General features: G+C 34.9%; 1 protein-coding gene across 3 annotated transcripts in view; it reads left to right on the top strand.

Annotated features, from left to right (window-relative positions):
* Positions 1–1,706: 1,706 nt before the first annotated feature.
* Positions 1,707–20,172, top strand: part of ODF2L (outer dense fiber of sperm tails 2 like) — a 36,680-nt gene continuing 18,214 nt past the window's right edge. For all 3 annotated transcript variants that reach the window (XM_045801863.2, XM_087866076.1, XM_087866077.1), the window contains exons 1-9: positions 1,707–1,900; positions 7,061–7,230; positions 9,518–9,650; positions 10,309–10,437; positions 11,862–11,921; positions 12,047–12,118; positions 12,642–12,758; positions 16,097–16,282; positions 18,764–18,873. In XM_045801863.2, the coding sequence (XP_045657819.2) occupies positions 7,118–7,230; positions 9,518–9,650; positions 10,309–10,437; positions 11,862–11,921; positions 12,047–12,118; positions 12,642–12,758; positions 16,097–16,282; positions 18,764–18,873 (920 nt within the window). In that variant the 5' untranslated portion in view covers positions 1,707–1,900; positions 7,061–7,117. The remainder of the gene's footprint in view (positions 1,901–7,060; positions 7,231–9,517; positions 9,651–10,308; positions 10,438–11,861; positions 11,922–12,046; positions 12,119–12,641; positions 12,759–16,096; positions 16,283–18,763; positions 18,874–20,172) is intronic.

The raw sequence follows: 20,172 nt of genomic DNA, 5'->3' as shown, positions 1-20,172 counted from the left end.
TACACACAAATATACCACTAATGAGTTTAATATTTATGAGGTACTCGTTTTAAATGTTTTATATCAGAGGTCTGGATACTCTGTCCTGTGGGCCAAATCTACCCTGGTATCTATTTTTGTAAATAAAATTTTATTGAAACATAGCCAAGCCATGTGTTTATGTATCCTCTGTGGCAATGTTTTTCCATCAATGGCAGAGTTAAATATGGCAGAGACTGTATAATCCACAAAATCTAAAATATTTACTATGTGGATTTTTACAGAAAAAGTATGTCGGTCTCTGCTTTAAATTATGAGGAAATCCTTGATGTATTATTTCATAGGTAGTCAAGTATTTAATGATATTTGGGGAAATTGATTAGCATTTTTGGTTGGGGTGGATGAATTTTTTTCCATTTAAATAATATAAAATAAGGGATCTTTCTACCCAAAAATTCACTATCCTACCAGATTTCAAATTTAGATTAGAACAGATTTCAAATTTGGATTAGAACATATTAGATTTAGAATATGAGAGATGCCATATTTAACTGGACAGTTCAAATAGTCAGTTTGAGAATCTGATATAATCATCTTGAGATTTTGTGACTGTTTTTCCCTTTGCATGTCTTATAAAAATGGTTATATCTCACACTGATGCAATTAAAGTAAGTATTTTTCTAAAGAGAAGCCTAACTTCTGTGTACAATTAGTTTTCTTATGACAAACTAGTAAGGTTAGTAGAATTCCAGGTAAGTGCTGGAAAGACCCTCAAAATTACTTTCCTTGCCCCAATTCCACATGTCCACCTCTCTTTTTTTTTTTCTTAAACGAGAAGACTAGCCCAGAGTAGTGAAGTTAATTGACTTGCCAGAGGTCATGATCCATCAGTAAGAGATGGATCCAGTCCCCACTGCTTTTCAGCATTTGCATATATGAAAGTTATATGTTCGTTATGAACTTTTAACTGCCATGAACTTTTTGCTGGACAATCAGCACTGGAAAAAAAAAAAAAAGCTTTGCTGTAATCAATGGAAAATGTTCTTTAGTAAAACCAATTATAAGGTATGCCATGTCATGGCTAAATTGCTCAGCTGATAATTGCTCTATTTAAGAATTTCACATGGTGCACAATTCTTAACACGAATATTAAGTTGAGGTGGATAGTATTTTATTTTCCAAATAAAATCTTGCCTTGCTTGTTCAGGAGTGTATAAATCATACCAGCTGGCTGTAGTACAGATGCAAAGAATTTGAAATCTGAAAGGCGCCTTGGAGATCACCATCCAGCTCCCTAATTTAACAGAGGGAAGGAGGCCTAGGGAAGATCTCAGCCAAACAGCAATACCATATATTTAAAACAAGGTTCCTTTAGTAGCGGTTGCTTGGGCTTTTTCAAATGCCCCCTTTAAAAAGCAAAAGCAGGGCACTTCCAGGCCAACTGTCAGAACATTCGAAATCTATCGGTCTTATTTCCCTTTCTAGGTAGAGCTCAATTAAGATTTTTGGTAACCACGCACAAGTGAGGCCTTTTCCGTAAAACAAAAGTTTGAACGGCGGGCGGGAAAAGTTTACCCAGACCAGCAACTGAAAGACAAAGCGCCTCTCCCCGGCCCCGCCCTCTCACTCCCGCCAATAGCAACAGACGCGGGTCCTTGGTTTCCCTAGCCCGGCCAATTGGCTGCGTCGGCTGCAACCCGACGGAAGGGGCGGGGCGGCCGTTGCCAGAGAAGCCGCTTGGTGGTTACTAGCTCCCCTTTTGTCCTGCTTGCACCTGGGCGGGCACTCTTCCATCGCTAGCAGTTCTAGGAATTCGCCTGCTTGCCACCTCGCGCCCCTTGGCTTCCTTTATAGCTTTCACCTGCGGCACTGCCCCCTGCGTCCCGCTCTGACCTAGCCGACCCAGGGCTGGAGAGCACAGGTACGCTGGCCGTGGTTTCCACTAACGTTCGCTGAGCGTCATTTTGCGGCCCCTTTGGACCTCTTCCACAGCGGAGCGGCGGCGGGCTGACGTCACGGCGGTGTGCTGACGCAGCGGTCGGGGCGTAGGCACGCCCTTGGGAGAGGGGGAAGCTGGAGCTCGGACAGTTTCCTTGCGGTTATCGCGGAAGCAGTTAGGGGTTGTGGTGGTCGGGGCTGCGGTGGGTCCCGGAAGTGAAAGGCCTTCACGTGCACCCAGAGCTAGACCTCAGCCCCTTTCTGCCCATACCTGCCACTTCCCCCAGAGTTGACTGCCTGGCATGGGAAAAAGGCGGCGAGGCTTGTACTCCTAGGGGGGGTGTGGTCCCCAGGACCCTAGGGTAGATCTTAGTTGATGGGCTGGTCCACAACGAAGTCCTTATCCGGCGGCCCGGGCATGGCGGCGTTTCCTTCTGAAACAGTTTTCTTTTGCTCATTTCGCTGGCTTTTAAGGGACCACCATATACTATACCCGGGCGTGGTAGGCCCTGGGGCTCCTTTAGTGGAGAATACTGTGGGAAGCCTCGGAAATTAAGTCCTCCAGGTTCCTTCTAGGTTTCCAGACTCCATAGGAAACTCTTCAAGTGTGTGACCTTGGACCGGTCACTTCACTTTCCTGGCTTCAGTTTCCTTATCTGAAAAGTGAGGACATTAATAGTCACTTTGGAGTGGTTGTAATAAAAGAGATTAAGTAAACCAATGTCAGATTTTGAGTATAGGTAGTAAGGGGCACTTGTTGATTGAGAAAACCATAGCCACACTGGGGCTGGTATTTAGGATGTCTATTTCGGAGACAAAGTTTCCCTGTCACCTCACCCATAGTAAGGTTTCAGGTGTTTTTGAATTAATGAGCTTCTTGGATTAGTTTTAAACACCACTTCGTTAAAGGAACAAATCACAGAAAACCTGTTTTTAAGATTAGTTTGCTTCCCTTTTGCTTAGGGTAAGAATGTCATGGTCCTATTCCTAATTTTTTAACAGCTAGGTATCCATTTTCTGCTTCTCTTTCTTCTACTTTCATGTTTGATGTGTATAAATAATACGGTTTTTGTATCCAAAAAACCCAAAGGTATGAGAAAGTGGCGTTGTTTATATTGTATAAATTAATGAGACCCAAGGAGCTGAGTATAGCAATGAGGTTGACATTTACCCACTGAGCTCATTTCGTTTGGAAATCCGTTGTTTTCCCTTGGACTGTGGTTTAGTAGTACTCGACTTATGACTACTTTGAAGATGATTTGTAATGATTCTGTTAAGAACAGATCTTGAAAGAATTGTTTTGAAAAGTTGGTTTTATACACATAAGTCAGGCCTGCAAGTAATTTAAGGAATGGTGATTGGACTCAGTATGATTTTTTTTTTTTTTAAGATGAAAAAATTTAAAGAGAAGACCTGGTGGGAAAGCAGCCCCAACAATGAGCCAAAGGGACCCTAAATTTAAAAAAAAAAAAAAAAAAATCAAACAAACAAAAAACCCCACCTGTAAGTGCTACTTCATTCTGTTCAAACCTCCCCACAGCTTTGGCTGGCAATGGTTTTTCTCATTATGTAGAAGAGGCAACTAAGGCCGGCTGTGGCTAAGCGTTGCCCACGTCAAGGGGCCCTAAGGATTAAGAACTGGTGAGTCTGGCCCAGAGGTTCATTTTGATGTGCTGCCTCTGGGTCATCAAGGAAAGGTTAAATTAAGTTCAGGCTACCTGTACTCTGTTTGAGAAAGAAGAAAGAATACTTTCAGGAGATTTTCTTCAAGCTCATAAGTTAATTTTGGTACTTAAAGGGATAAGCTTTCATTTTCTGTAACAGGTATGTGGAGCAATCCATTCAGGTGGTCATGGGTAAATGAGGTGTTATATTTGGTCACTTTCTGTACTGATCTCTTGCTATTCTAATTCCTTCATTTTTTTTCAAGTTTTTTATCACGTGGAAACAACTCTTGATTTCTTCTTGATTTTTTTTCTAGGTAAAGAACGCTAGAATTTCATCTCTCTGGCACCCTAATAACTGGTTTCACTGCTTCTACTCTTCTCCCCTCCATATGCCTGATCCATTCTCCAAAATATCACTGAATTTATCCTTTAAAGATGAACTTTTGATCTGTTATTATCCTGCTTATAATGATTTAATGGTCTGTCTTAACCTTTAGGAAAAAATTCAAGCTTTCGAGCTTGGCCTACAGTGACCACTTCATTGTGTCCAGTCTCATCCTTTGCCACTTGCCCTTGCAAATCATGGCCCTTCATGATTCTTTCCTCTTGCTTGTACTTGACCCTCTACCTAGAATGCCTTTTTCTCTGCCTTTTTGTCACACATTTGTTCTGCAGGACTCTACAGTTCTTTAGTAAACTTTGACTAGTGTGAAGAATAGTGAGAGAGACGAGCGGCATTCCTGTATCTACTTTGTGTTCTTTGCTGAGTATTTCAGTGAGTTTTTCAGGAGAAGCTGTGTGCTTTTGTTTGAAGCCAATGGGAGCTTGTTTTCTAAGAATTAATGTTTGGCAAAACAAATTGAAATCTGTGAGATACTTATGCTTTTCTCTTCAGAGAGATTAGTTTTAAATACATATTTGTCTGCAGCTGGTCTGTTTACATAGAGCAAGCTAGATGCTAAGGAAGGACATGAACTGGGATCTTTCTTTTCTCTGACCATGGCCAGCATTACAGTCCCTGAACAGCCATCCCTCAAATGCTTGTTGGCCAAAATGGAACATACTTTAGTGAGTGTAGCTGGGTCAGCGTAAACCATGACCACGCCTGGAAAAAACTTTAAGTACATGCCTTTTAGACAGGGGACTGGTAAAGTCTTCTCTGTATAGGAAATTTAATTCTTTAAACATTGAAATATATTTAAATTGCTAATCTTTAGGGGTTTGGTTATTAAATATGTATGCAGAATGTGTGTCGTCGTTTCACCACCAAGTTGTACAGAAGAATATTTGTCAATTGGCAGTATATTCCATGTAATTGAAAACATTTTCTTGTGAAACATCTGCTTTTCCGTAGAAGAATACATTTGGTTCACTAAAAAGATAGAAAATTTTGTAAAGGTAAGACTTTTTATGCTAAAGAAAATTGTTGTTTAGCACACATATGTTTTTCGTTGTAGTATTGTCACAACACAGAAACAGTGGAGTGCCTGGGAACCTCTGAACAGTTTTTTATCCTGGAAAATATTTCTAGATTGTAAGAATATAATTGTTGATAATTTCTATGGATATATCTGAGACTTGTCTTATATAACTCTCTATGTTTTGAGGAATCAGTAATGAAGATAACATTTTTGAATGTTGGACTAAGAGTCATTCTAAGATCTCTGTTTTTACAATGTGTTAATTTTATTTGTTTACCCTGTAAGATAAGGCACAGTTACTTTTTACAGGTGATGAAGCAGAAAAATGTAGTATTTCATCCTGTGATAAAACTTTTAGAAAAATTGTATAAATAACTGCCAACAACCCACAGAGCCAAGTAAGAACTCATTTAAAATACTGATATCAAACTGAATCTTATGAAATATGCCTACCAGTTGAAGATCCCTAATCCTCTTACATTTATTTTTGAACTTTGATTCAAAATATCGGAAATATTTTTCTTTTAATGATTCCACCAAAAGATGAATCAATGAAGTGAATAAGTAAAAAGCAACTGCCTTTATTCATCACATTAACTGCTCTAAGCCTTGAGTCCTCTCCTTCAATTAATGGCTTAGCTTTTACAAGGCTTGTAGGTCCTAAGGATTCAAATGTAAATAAGGTATTCTTTCTTGAGATTCCAGTGTGCAAAGCAACACATTTTAAACAAGTGAATAAATGAAAGGTAAATTCCAGTTCTTCTGTGAGTGGGGTGGCTTTTGGAACCAAACAGATCAGTAGATGGTGGTACTGTTGATTGCAGTGGTTTATCCATATCATATTCTTCTTCACTCTTAGGTTTGGTTTTTCATTTGATTTTTTGTATCCGTCTCTTTTTAATTCTTTCAGACTTCGGGTAGCTCAAAATATCGTTATGTCCTATTAACAGATGTTTCATATTTGCAGCATTCAAGTAGATCATCTTAGATATCTGTAGGTTAGTTAGCAGTTGCATTTGTATGTGAGTTGCTGGTATTTCAAAAATATGATCATGCTTTTCATTGGTCTATATCCTAAATATTTGTTTCTGTAATGTATAGAACCTTCAGACAAAAATAAATGCATTTTTACAGACCCTTTCAAAGTGTCATTTAGAAATACAGGTAATTTTCACCCTATAAATTTCTTCACATATACTTAAAGTATTGAAAATTCTTGAACAAATGTGTTGTATAATACAGGTTTGTAAAAATAAATTACAAAGAGGTAACATATCTCTGAAAAAGTGCAGAAGATCTTAAGTATAACATTTGATTTTGTATAAATATAAAATGAAGTCAGGGAGCCATGTTACCATATGTTAGAGTTGTGAAAACACAGCCTTAATGATTGCTAAAGTACTAATTAATTATTTAAAATGGAACAGTTCTGAAGAAATTCATGAGTATTCCTGTTTAAAAAATGACATCTCTGAGTTTGGGTGAAAGCAGTTGTTTAGTAAAACTTAGAAGTATTATCATGTCTATTCGTTATCACCAAAGAATATCCTAGATTGAGCTGGGAAATAGGAATAAATTAATTTAATTTTGTAAGGTCCACTTTCGAAAGAATAACTTAATCTTCTTGTAGCTATCGTCGCCAAATACGTTGAGAGATATATGAAATTTCTATTCTAGGCATACATAACATACATTTCCTATTGGGTAGATACAGTGAAATTGACGATGAGAGTTAACCAAGTTTTTTTTTTATTTTCTAGTTTGACTGGATTAAGATATTATAATACTTCAAGAAATAGATTAATAAAAATTTCTACATTCTTGTGGTTATGTAGAAAATAATAGGCCTTTTGGAAACCGTGGAATTGGTAATTGTTGAATGGTTGTGCAATGCAATTTTGATACTTTTTGAATTAGTATCACAATGAGTAGCAGTTATAATTTCTACTTTGTAAAATATTATTTTTTACATGTTTAGGATTTTTATTTTATAGGGTAATGACAGAAAAAAGAACCTATTGAAATGATAAGTTTAATAACTAAAATATTTCCTAGCTTTCAGTGTATGAGGAAAAGTTGTGGAAGCCACCTATAAATCCATTTATCAAATTCATGGAGAAGCCTGCAGTTGATGAAAGTCATTCAGAAGAAACATGTTCTCATTTTTCAAGTACACCAGAGGATGAACGTTTACCACAGGCTGCCAGTGAAAGTCATCTCAGCTGGTATTCTCAATAATAGCAGGGGATATCTGATTTTCTGATTTCAGCATTTCATGTTTTGTCCATACTGTGAATTGTTTGAATCAAATACAGCATTCTTTCAAGAGTATCTTCTTCAGATCTAGCAGTCCATATATTTATTTAACCATGATTACAAATCAGTACTCATTTAGCAGAACTGGGCAATTTTTTTGGAATCTTAAAGCAAATAAAAATGAAAGCCTTATCTATTGAGAATTATTAAAGTATTAAGCCTGATAGCTAAGGTAAATGAAAATAGAAATACTATGGAATATTGGAAATGTAGTTGATGACTACTAATTCACTGTCATTTGGAATATTGCTATATAACAAATACCTGTCATATTTTGCCCTCTCTTTTAGAATAGGGAATACATGGGGTGCCTGAGTGGTTCAGTCGGTTTAGTATTCAATTCTTGATTTCAGTCAGGTCATGATCTCAGGTTTGTGGGATTGAGCCCCGTGTTGGGCTCCATGCTCAGTGGGGAGTCTGCTTGAGATCTTCTCTCCCCCTTTCCCCCTCTGCCTAAATAAATAAATAAAATCTTTAAAAAAATAGGGAATACACTTGCTATTTATATGACTCATTGCTCACCAAAATGACAGTCAATACACTTGCTATTTATATGAGTCATTGCTCACCAAGGTGACAGTCTTTTTTTTTTTTTTTAAGATTTTATTTATTTGAGAGAGAGACAGAGAGAACACAAGCAGAGGGAGCAGCAGGCTCCCCACGGAGCAGGGAGCCTGATGCAGGGCTTGATCCCAGGACCCGGGGACCATGACCTAAGCTGAAGGCAGACGCTTAACCAACTGAGCCACTGACGCATCCCCCAAAATGACAGTCTTAAAACACTGTTATTGTCACCATTGATAGTATAGTCCAGCTTCTATTTAGCTTGTAAATGACAGTGATATTTGGTAATATATAACCATTCTTGACTTTCTTCTGCCCATGGTTTTTAATAATGGACAACTGTCATTTTTAGCCACATCTTATACCCATCACGTTAAGCCAGCAGTAATTAGGAACATAGTCTGCTTTCTGACATAGCCTCTAAGATCCCATCAGTTGTTGATGAGCCATTATATTACGTTTTGTAAAGAAAGAAAAAAATCTGCCTGTTGAAGAAAGATACAATGCTTTCTTATGATTTATTTTATTTATAAATATTGAAAAAGCTCCTTCAAACTTAATTATACATAGATTTTTGACTTCAAATAACTCTATGCTTATATAAAAATAAAATGTGAGTGAAATAAAGTAGGGTATTCTTAAAATTTTTTTAGACTCAAAATCCAACTCTTCTGAGTCACTTTTTGACTCAGTTGTCCTTGCTCTTGAGAATATTGGTGATGGGCATTGCTAAGGAGCATCTTTAACTGAAAGAAAACTTATTTTGGTTCTGGGCTCTTACAATATCCAGTAAGCCTATATTGGAGTCTTGCTTCTGGAATGTTGCTAAACATTCCTACTTCACCAGCTCCTTCAATCCCTCTATGACCCTCCATTCCTAGGGGTTAAAATGTGCTACACCCCATCTCTGGGGTATTCTTGAAAGCATTGGACCCCTTTAAGTTCTGGGCTTGTGCAGGAAAGAGCTCAGGACTGCTTCCTAACTAACAAAGATTACAAGAAGCATCCTGATTTCAGGATGTAAAAATGTGACCAGAGAGCTCTTACAGTGATACACAGTTTAGGTAATCAAGAAGGCAAATATTAATAGTTTTGTTTTGAATGATGATAATGTATTATAAAACCAGGTGTGAAGGATTTTTGAGATCTGGAGAGCTTTGGTTTTTTTGTGTTCCATTTGTCTAGCTTATTTGTTCTTCTGGAAGAATTTCTTTTGTGAAGAACAGGAAATTTCAAGAAAGCATTTGGGAATAAGATCTAGAAAGAAATCTTTTGGGTTTGGAGCAGGAAGAAGAAAGGGAAGTAAAGACATAAACACATTCACACAAATCATTTTACAAACCTGAAAAGAGATGTTGAACAGTGACAAGTAGCACAGTGAAGCATTGCTGTTGGTGGTTTTGGTGTTTTACAAATCTAAACGTTTTAAAAACTGTTTTTCTGTATAAAGTATAGAAAATAGGGGAGTATAGGAAAAATTTCATACATTTTCAGTGACAATTTACTGTTATATTTTGGAGAGCAATTGGTGGACCTATAATATTTAGTTATGCTGTGCCATATTTGCATAAAAAGTGTAACTAGTTTATGTGACAGGTTTAACTTAAATTTTATTTGTGCATATCTGATTAGTCTAAAGCAGGACATCCTAAATGAAAAGACTGACCTGGAAGCAACATTTAAGGAAGCTGAGTTGGCATCCTGTTCTGTAGAATTATTTTTGCCGTTATTTAAGGATACCGTTGAAGAGATTAGTTTTGAAAATGTAAGTACCTGACTTATGAACATCTGATAAAATGGACAGCATAATACTCAGAATGCACTAACTACGGTCTTATATCTTAATGTAGTTATGCTCACATACTAGTACTTGATATAAAAAATTGCAGGTTTATCAGTCTCCTGTGTCATTAGCTGCAATTCTTTTCTTCAGAGATAATCTCAGGCATGCACTTGATAAGAGGCTAAGCTGGAAAGTATATACCTTGGTGCTTGACTTACCTGAAGTTGAGCTAGAGAGTCAACTTTTTAAAGAGTGAATTTAAACTAAAATATTCTAAGAGATGAAATATATCTATTTTCCATAGTGTTGTATGGAACAGAAACCTGTGTTACTAAAGTTTGAGTTAGAGACAAAAAATAGATTATATTCTATTAGTTTCATTAAAATAAATGCCTGAAATACTTCAGGGTTTAAGCCCTTATTTTGATTTCATTATTTTAATGTACAATGTACTTTAATGTACTATTAATAAACTTTGCAAAATTTACTCTTACTGTATGCAAAAATGATTTTGTTACTGGAATAAAGTATTCTTTGATAATAGCAATGCTGTATTTTAAAATGTCTTAATGCTGTATCTTTTAAAAAAATTTTTAATGCTGTATCTTAAAATGCATATGTGATTCTTACATTTTGTCAGGCTAATCTTTTTGCATCCAATTTGAAGAAGATTTCTAAACAGAAGAAAATATTAACAAAAGAATTAGACACTTTTAAGCATGTAAAACAAGCTTTGGAACATCTCCTGAGAAAGACAGAATACGAACAAGTAAGGACCCCGAAGCACTAATTTAATAGATATATTTCTCACTTGAAGGATTTGCTATTTCTGAAACTGTAGAAATTGAATTATTGGTATATTCGAAATGGAAATAATTCTTGAATTTTTGTTTGGAATGGCAGTCATTAAACTAACCCTTACTCTCAGTGTTTCACAGAGTTCTACATGAAAGCAGCATGTTTTTGCAGAAAATACAATCTCAAAATTTTTCATTATTTGTTGTATTTCATTTCAGCTGATTACAATAAAATTTTCTTATATTTTAAGCTCCTTTGAACCATTGTATTCATACATTTATCTTTGGGGGCTCACAGTTTGTTGAGAGATAACTCACATACCATACAATTCACCCATTTGAAGTGTACAATTCAGTGATTTTTAGTGTATTTGCAGAACTGTGCAGCAATCACCACAGTCAATGTTAGAGCGTTTGCACCACAAAAAGAAACCCCAGGTCCTTTAGAAGTTGCCTACCTCCCAACCCCACCCACCTCTCTTTACCCTATTATCTACTTTCTGTTTTTATGAATTTGCTGATTCTGGACATTTCATCTAAATAGATCCATATAAAATGTAGTTCTTTATAACCGCCTTTCATTTAATATAGCGCCTTCAAGGTTCATCCATGTTGTAGCACACGTGAGTGCTTTATTCCTCTTTATTGCTGAATAATATTTTGTTGTATGGCTATTCCATTTTTATTTGTCTATTCCTCAGTTGATGGATATTTAGGGTGCTTCACTTTTTGGCTGTTAGGCATAAAGCTGCTGTGAATATTTATTTACAAGTTGTTTATACCCAAGAGAAATGAAAATATATGTATGCCAAGCAATTGCACTGTGTCCATCTGGAGTCCAAGAGTGGGCTTCATGCAGTCCATGAGGCCTCTGAAATTGTGTGCAGCTTTGCATTAGATGTACATGGCATCAGTGCTTTTGGGTGAAAGGAATTCGTAGCTTTTCACATTCTCAAGCAGGAGTATGACCCTCAAAGTGAATAAACATTTTTCTGTGTTCTCATTTAAAATGTCTACCTAGAATTCTTTTACTAATGTGCTGTGATTCTTTTAAAAAACTCTTACTTGCTAGAATGAAGGTTGTTTATATTTTTTACCTATTTATAAGCAGCACGGTGAGCTTCTTTTGTATACAAGATTTTTGTGGTTTTTTTGTCATTGGCTTGTACTGGGGGTGTTATTTAGAAATTAGTACATAATTTCATAAGCTGTGGACAAAAGATGATTTGGAACACTTAGGCAAAAATCCATCTGATGACTTTTTTAAAAATCTGAACTGTTCATAATAGTTACCCATATTAATTTCTCAAGGAATAATTTCTTATTCCTCTTTCTACTTTTTATATGTAGAGAAGTATGTTTGTCAATTGTGATTTATAACATCTTTTTTTCATAGGTAGGGGACAGTTTATCCAGCATGTTAGAGAAGATAACTGATAATGAAAGTGAAAATACTGTAAGTCTTTTTACACTTTGTGTCTACTCTGAGATTTTTTATTTATATGCTGCTTGGTTTTATAAAATTAGCCAACATTATCCAAATTGTGATATTTCTAACTCTTACATTATTATTTGCTGAAGAATCTTAAGAAGAAGGTACTTGAAAAGGAGACCTATATTCAAGAGCTTTCTTGTTTGTTTCAGAATGAAAAGGTAGGCAAATTTTGAACTTAATTCATCATATTTTCTTGATATTGACTCTCTCTTTTCCTTCTTTCTATCCTCCTCCCCATATCCTCAGAAATAGACACAGAAGTGTTTTTACGTTATTTAGATATTTTACAAGTTTTTTTTTGAAGCTTCTTTTTAAAAGATTTTTATGGTATTTAAGTCAGGGTAGTTGGCATAAATCACTATAAGGAACTACGAATAAATTTATAATTCAATTTTAGTATAAATTAAGAAATTTTAGTGTTTGTAGGAGCATTTTAGGTATAATTTACTTAGGATAGGTAGGACTTTTTAAAAGGAGATTATCAGGAGTTATTAAATAAAAGGGGGAAGGAGAAAATAGCCCTATGGTTTTACATACAATTTACAGTGGGGGGTCACGGTTAATGTAAAGTGGTATCTCGCCTTTTATCAACTTTGTAAATCATGTCTAAATATGGATAAAGTTAAAGATTGTGCAGAATTATATCAAATGACGCATCTGTTTTTGTTTTCTTTGTTACAGGCAAATGCTTTGAAAGCAAACCGTTTTTCACAATCAGTGAAAGTAGTACATGAACGATTACAGCTCCAAATTCATAAAAAGGAAGCAGAAAATGATAAATTAAAAGAATACATAAAGGTTCTAAATATTCAGTCATTTTTATAGTTTAAGTGATAAAATTAATGAACAACTATAAAGTCCTTCCTTAGTTGTGGAATTTGGTGGTTTTGGAAGAATTCAGTTTAAGCGTTGCCATGGGTAATGCATATCTGAGGCAAATCTTAAGATTTCTGGCCCATCTAAAGATTTGGTTCTAAATCCCAAGATAGAAATGCTCTCTCTCTCTAATACGAATCTAGGAAGGGTTTATAGAGCTTGAATTACTTTAAAAATCTTTCCCGTTATATAGTTAATTTCTGTTACTGTGGAAAATTTGTAAAATACAAAGGAAAAAATTAAAATAATTTAAAAGCACTGAAACCATTATTAATATTTTGGGATATAGTATTCCTGTCTGTTTTCTACATCTACACATAAATACATACATTTAGTAGGCAGTCAGTAAATGTTTATTATTTTTGTGTTTGTCACTAATGGTAACAACTTTAAAATCAGTTACTTAGCTTTTTGATGTTTAGAAAACCAAGTAACATTCTTGTTGTGCATTTTTTTTAGCAGTGTCATTAAGGGGAATATTTTGGTTTAATCTCAGTGGTTTTAATATTCTTCTGGAAGCCTCACAGTCTCTTTGAAATAAGAACTTGAAGTCACTATGACATGTCACAAGCTAACTGGATCTATTGTCATTATTTTTGCCAAAGGAAAAGAAACAGTGTTCTCACTTGGAGAAGAGAAGTGTACAATGATAACCCCCATTGAGTGTGAGGAAATCGGTGTTAAATTTCTGCTTGCTTTTGCTCTCCTTAACCATTCATGGCAGATGTTTGCAACCTGTGGCATATTTCAAGCCTGCTCTTGGGGTGTTTTGTTTTGTTTTTGTTTTGGTTTGTTTTCCTTCAAGGATGAAAACCTTTAGCCCAGTACGGGGACATTAAGCAGGCTTATGCAGGATATAAATTTTGTCCTTTCCCCTCCTGCATGTGCTTTTAAGCGCTTTCCCCCATGGATTCCCTGTGTGGTTTGCATGGGTGTCTTAGGGCATTACAGATGAACTAAAGTTGATACTGCGTTACCCTGTCATGGTAAATACAATAGAATACATGTGATTTAACACCTCAGGTAATCATCTATCACAATTTATCTTACACAAGTTTTAATTATGGCCTCAAATAGCAGTTGGGGAAATTTTTGAAAAAATTTTCTTCAGTTTAAAAATGAAATATTAAGTAATTTTTTTAAAGTTAATTTTAACAATTTTCATATGATAATTTAGAGAATATAAGACTAAAATCTTAAGATTTTACCATGACATTCTCCTAATACTTTGAGGTTAAATTACTTTACAAAAACCCTACTGTTTAGAAATAATTACAACAAGTTGCATTAGGTTACTGATTTTTCTACCTTCCTTCTAACACACAATTTTGGAATTTAAGGCAGTAAGTAATTAGGGGGATCAGAATTTAGTTCTGGGATTTAGGTTTCACAAGGTTCTTTTTGGAGTACAAAGATAATGAACTCAGTTCGGCAACATAAATCTCATTTAATATTTTAGTTTTGACTCTGTTGAGTCAATTTGTTATAATAGGTCTTTACAAAAATTTAAATTACATTTTAGTTCTCTGAAAAGTATCCCAAAGATATTTTAACCCATTTTTCATCCTAGATCTTTATAATATAGCAATTAGGAATAGAATATTTTCACAATTTAGAAGACATGGAATAATTTTCTTTTAATATGCAGCAGGTAGAGCTCCTTGGAAATAGGGAAAGGCAAATAGTTGACTTTAAATGTGTGTCCATTCATTTGGCAAAAGACTGCGAAGAGTCATTTCTTTTGAAACCATAAAAATAATTTGATGGCTTAGTATATTCCCTAATAGTGCACAAATGTGGGATAGGATTAATCTAGTGAGAAAGTCCTGACTGGAATCTTGTTCCTAAAAATTTACTTCACCTTGGTGTTTAAAATGGTTTATTGACGTGTAGCAGTTATTCATGGTGTGCTGATGACACCGTGTGGTTTCCTAGAGGAATGGCAGCTGTATTTCCTGTGGAGTCTGTTCTCTTAATTAAGACGACTTGTACTGCTCTTTTACTTTTTTTCCCCTAACTACTTATTAAAGCGTTTCAGGGGATTTTTTAGTTCAAGTAAATTTCTAAACACTGTTTAACAGTATTTTGCTGCTTGTCTTAATCTGCTGAGTTCACTTTTCAAAGAGGGCTAGTCTTTAAATCATATTTAATATGTACTTCTTAATCTAAATTTTAGTGGAAGTTAAGAAGCATAGTTTTTATTGATCGTGGAGTTAAATAGAAAACCCAGTCTTTTACTGTGACTCCTTTGACTTTTTTTTTTCATTAAAATGATTGTCTAAGAAATGTTAAACTAACACCTAAATTCTGTAATAAGTTTTTTCAGTATTCTACAACTTTCAAAAAAATGTAAAAGCATTACAATCTTAGGTCTCTAAATTCTTAGATATTTAGTAGTCAAATACTTTAAATACAAAGTCTTGAAGTAATATGAAATAAAAGCATGAGAGTTACCACACTAAATCCTAGCCATTATCCACCCGGCCTATTCTTCTGTCTCTAGTTATGTAACAGTCATGCTAATTAACACCATCAAATTCAATGGATAGAAACATGCCCCTCGAACATCTTTTCACCCTTACTGTTATAGATCTGATAGTTTTTCATCTGTCTAAGCCTCTCAGTCTTGAAGTAGTAACTTCCATAAAGTTACTATTCATTGGGTAAAGCAGTAGTTTTATTGCCCTTGATGTAACTCTTTTAAGTGTCAAGGCATGCCCCTTAATTCCAGTAAATTAAAATTTATGAAATAAGTCTATCTCATCTACATCTTTTGTGATCTATAGATTTTGATCATATGTCCTTTAAGCCTTTATCACTGCAACTGAAGAGTCCTAACATATGTAGGGAGCTACTGATTCCTTTGAGTTTTGTGTATTTTGTTTGAATTGCCTCCAGCTCAATTACAATTTTTTGATTTTCAGTAACTAGTACCACGTATAATATTCTAGATGTGAAATTTTAACAAGTTCTAGGTAATTACAAAAGTTAAAAAAAAAGTTTGTATCGTAATCACCAATATTAGTATCTTTAATAAGAGTGGGATTAGTTTTATGTAGGCTTATATATTTTAAATTTGCATTCTATAATGTTACAAATAAACATTAGTGAAACCACCTTTCTTTACTGTTTTGCTTTTTATTAATCCTATGATTAATCTTTCTGATAAAATCTGTGGAAGATTATTTACATATTTTTACAATGTTGACATAAACATTGGAGTTCTGAAAAAATTTAAGTATTACTAATATTTTTTTTAGAGCTTGGAAACCAAGATAACTGAATGGAACTTACAATTGAGAAAGAATAAACACGAAGCGGTAGCAATGGAAGAATCAAGTAAGCAAAAAACTATAGCTCTAAAAAAGGCATCTAAAATTTACAGACAAAGGCTTAAACACTTTACTGGAGACATGGAAAACCTTACCTCCCAAATTAGAGATCAGGTAAGTATACACATTCTTTCTTAACTGTTCTATGTAGTTAATGCCATAATGCTTACTATAATAATCTTCTCTCAATGCTACTGATACTAGGAAAACTTTACTCTGACTCTTTTGCTTTAGTCTTTATTTTGAAAGATTACAGAAAATGTCACATTTGCATATTGAATTATATCAGTATTTCCTTGGGAACTTTATTAAAGGATATATTAAAAGTGTCCCAAAGCATCTTTGGCAAGCTAAGGGTAGCACTTCATACATACTCCCCCTTGGAAATGGACAGTGTATATTAACATATTAAAGGCCCTGAGTAGGCAAAGGAAAACAGCATAATGAAGAGTTTTGAACTCAGAATTTCTCACCACTTATTTAACCACAGAACTCTTGTTTTACCCACAAAACAACTCTTGGAACTGGTTCTAAGGAACACCAGTTTGGGAAATGCTGATTTATGTTATTAGACCATATGACTGTATTCAGTAATTCACTTCATTTGAACTCCATAATGCACTTAAAGCCATTCGCTGACGTAAACACACCATGTGAAAGTTATCTTTGGGTGTAGTACAAAGTTGAAACTGGACTTAGTGCTTTGTTGTTTTTGATGAATTATTGTATTTATTCAATTAGCAATTAATAAAATATTCTTTTTAATGTCTCATGGGTATTCCACCTCTTAAGAACTGATGTTAAGGCTTATAGAATGAGTAGAGGCTTTTAGAAATGAAAATGGACTTGCATAAACTCCTGTGTAAACAAAACAACTTAATATTTTATAAGCTTGAGTGTTAACACTTAGATGAATGACGTTCAGAAGAATTTAACTAGACAAAAAGAATTGAGGACTAAGTTCAAAATCTAGAAGGTCATTAGACCGGGTTGAATGCCTGAAAATATTCTTGAGTGGTGAAAGCTAATCAAGTCATTAACATTCTCAGGATTTTCCTGTTTAAATAGTATCGTGTCACGCATACACCAGATCATGGTATAGGAAGGCTTTTCTGCTTGTTCATCTTGTGACTTTGGGTGAGGTACTTAACCTCTCTAAGGTTCTGTTTCCTCATCATAAAATAGGAGATAATAGTATTCCTATCTCATGATTGTAGAGAGTAATAAATGAGAAAATATGTCAAAGCATAGTGCCTGGCCATCCTACATTTTTGCCATGTTGGCCTCCTTTCTATTCCTCTAATCCGTAGAGTTTTATTGTTTGCTCTTATCTCTGGCTGTAATGTTCTTCTTGGGTTCACAATAGCTGGTTCTTTTTTGATCATTCAGGTATCTTTTTAATTAACATCTCTCCAGAGGGGCCTTCCTTGACCACTCCTTTTGAAGTAGTCCCACACAGTCATATCATACCTTGAATTTTCTTCATAGCATTTATTTTATAGATAAAATTTCTAAATATCTTTACATTATAGTATATTGCCTTACACTTCATATATATATATATATATATTATATATATATATATCAACTTATATATTTCATTGTGCAAATTAAAATTCATTTACATAAAATATGAAAATATGAAAACAGAATACTAGGCTTTATTCAACGTATCAACAATATTACTGTAAAAAAAGTGTAAACCAAAAAAGTCTTGCATATAGTAGATGCTCAATAAATGCTTGTTCTGTGACTGGAAGAATGATGAAAGGAAAGAAAGAAGTCCCCAATAATACTAACTGCTATCATTATTACTTCTGGGTCTTCTGATTAGTAGTAATGGGTATTGTCTTCCCAGTGAGTTTGTCGTCCTGTAGAATGTAGACAGGGAGACACATGACTATAGCTCAGTAGGTGGGTTTGTAAAGAGTAGGTTCAGTTGATAGTTATTTATTGAGCGTCTTCTGTATGCCAGGCACTGTTCAAGGCCCTACCTAGCAATGAACAAAACAGACAAAAATCTCTACCTCAGGGAGCTCACATTCAAAGTGGATAAGCCACTACTACTTCATCTCTTTGTTTACAGTAACAGTGTTTGAAAGTCAATGGGAGTGACCTCTGCAGAACAGCTTGACGTCATTATAGCAACAATAAATAAGGCTGCATTATTAAATGCTATGGAATTATGGAATTGTGGGATAGCTTCTATATATATCAGTAGAGGGCTTCTTCTCTGATGCTTACGTGGTTGTTAGCATCTTCTATATATAGAATGCAAAGGGAAAAGTTCAAGAAATAGGAAGGAAATTATCTTCATTATTTATGAAACATTGAAAATAGTTATATCAACATCCTTAAAATATGGTGTCGGAACTGCCACTATGAGCATATAAAACAATACTAATATAAAGATATTGTCAACATTTACTTTAAAAGTTTCCTAAATTCAGAGTTGTACACTAAAATTTTCCATATCAAAAATTCCATCCTTTATAGGATGAGTGTTTCGTTGTTTATGTTGTATTTGTGTTTAGAGCCCCGCACAAAACCAAAGTGTTATTCAATTACAAGATGAGTACTTGATGTATTTTTTAGGAAGCCAAGCTGTCTGAAACAATTTCAGCTTCCAATGCCTGGAAAAGTCATTATGAGAAAATTGTAATAGAAAAAACTGAATTGGAGGTTCAGATTGAAACAATGCAAAAGTAAGAAAAAAAAATTAAAATCTTTTTACAGTTTAATAAGAAGTGTTTTCAGTTCCTTCCTCTTTAAGCAGTTTGCATGGTTCTTCTGGGTTACATGTGGTGAAGGTTGTCCATATGATTTGATATTTTTGCTATTATAATTTTAAAAACTTTCTTATTCTATTCTAAAGATACGATAAAATTATTACCCACTAAAAAGTGCATTGGTGTTCACATTTTAAACTTTGTAGGTTAGTATTTGGAATTGGTAATGTGTCATCTATTATTTGCAGTTAAATGTTAACACTACTTTGTCTTAAAATGGAAGTGATAGTTCTCTGCCAAACAAGAAGGTGTAAGTAAGGATATATAACAGAGCTTACAGTAAAAGCACAAATGCTTTCAAAATCCTAAAAATTATTGTTCCTTTAAGTGACTTATTTGCATAACAGAAAATCAAGAGTAAAAATGCTTATCTTTTATGCTTTGAAATTTATTACTGATAAACTAACAGTAATGAACCCTGCACATTTGTTTTTAAATGCTTTATTTTCTGTATGTTCTCTTCAGTTTTATCATTGTACACTAGCATGTATAATTTGCTTCTAAACGTGGGTTATTGCCTCACGTGATCCTTTTATTAAACTTTGGCCCTGAGATCGTATCTATGTATGTGCATGTGCGTGAATGAGAGACAGACAGCCATTGAGTAGTTCAGACATTTTACTGAATAGCAAAGAGAATGTTGTGTAATTTTTCATTGGCATCATCAGTGGGTAATTATTGCTAATCAGGGTTATGTAGGTAGTAGCCTGGAAGGTAACTGCTTCCTGTTCATCTTGTTCTGTGACTTGTACTAACTTTAAAACTGTGTAACCTACATAATTTCAGAAACACACTTAAAAAGCATTATTGGAGGGCGCCTGGGTGGCTCAGCCGTTAAGTGTTGGCCTTTGGCTCAGGTCATGATTCCAGGGTCCTGGGATCAAGCCCCGCATCGGACTCCTTGCTCGGCAGGAAGCCTGCTTCTCCCTCTTACACTCCCCTTGCTTGTGTTCCCTCTTTTGCTGTCTCTTTCTGTCACATAAATAAATAAAATCTTTAAAAAAAAAAAAAAAGCATTATTGGAATGACAATTTCTATGACTTTTTTTTTTTTTAAAGATTTTATTTATTTATGTGACAGAGAGACAGCCCGCGAGAGCGGGAACACAGCAGGGGAGTGAGAGAGGAAGAAGCAGGCTCCCAGTGGAGGAGCCCGATGTGGGACTCGATCCCGGAACGCCAGGATCACGCCCTGAGCCGAAGGCAGACGCTTTAA

This window comes from Ursus americanus, chromosome 12 (genome assembly GCF_024610735.1).
Source record: "Ursus americanus isolate L20-20 chromosome 12, mUrsAme1.1.p, whole genome shotgun sequence".
Lineage (NCBI taxonomy): Eukaryota > Metazoa > Chordata > Mammalia > Carnivora > Ursidae > Ursus > Ursus americanus.
This window is presented reverse-complemented; position numbering and strand designations above follow the sequence as displayed.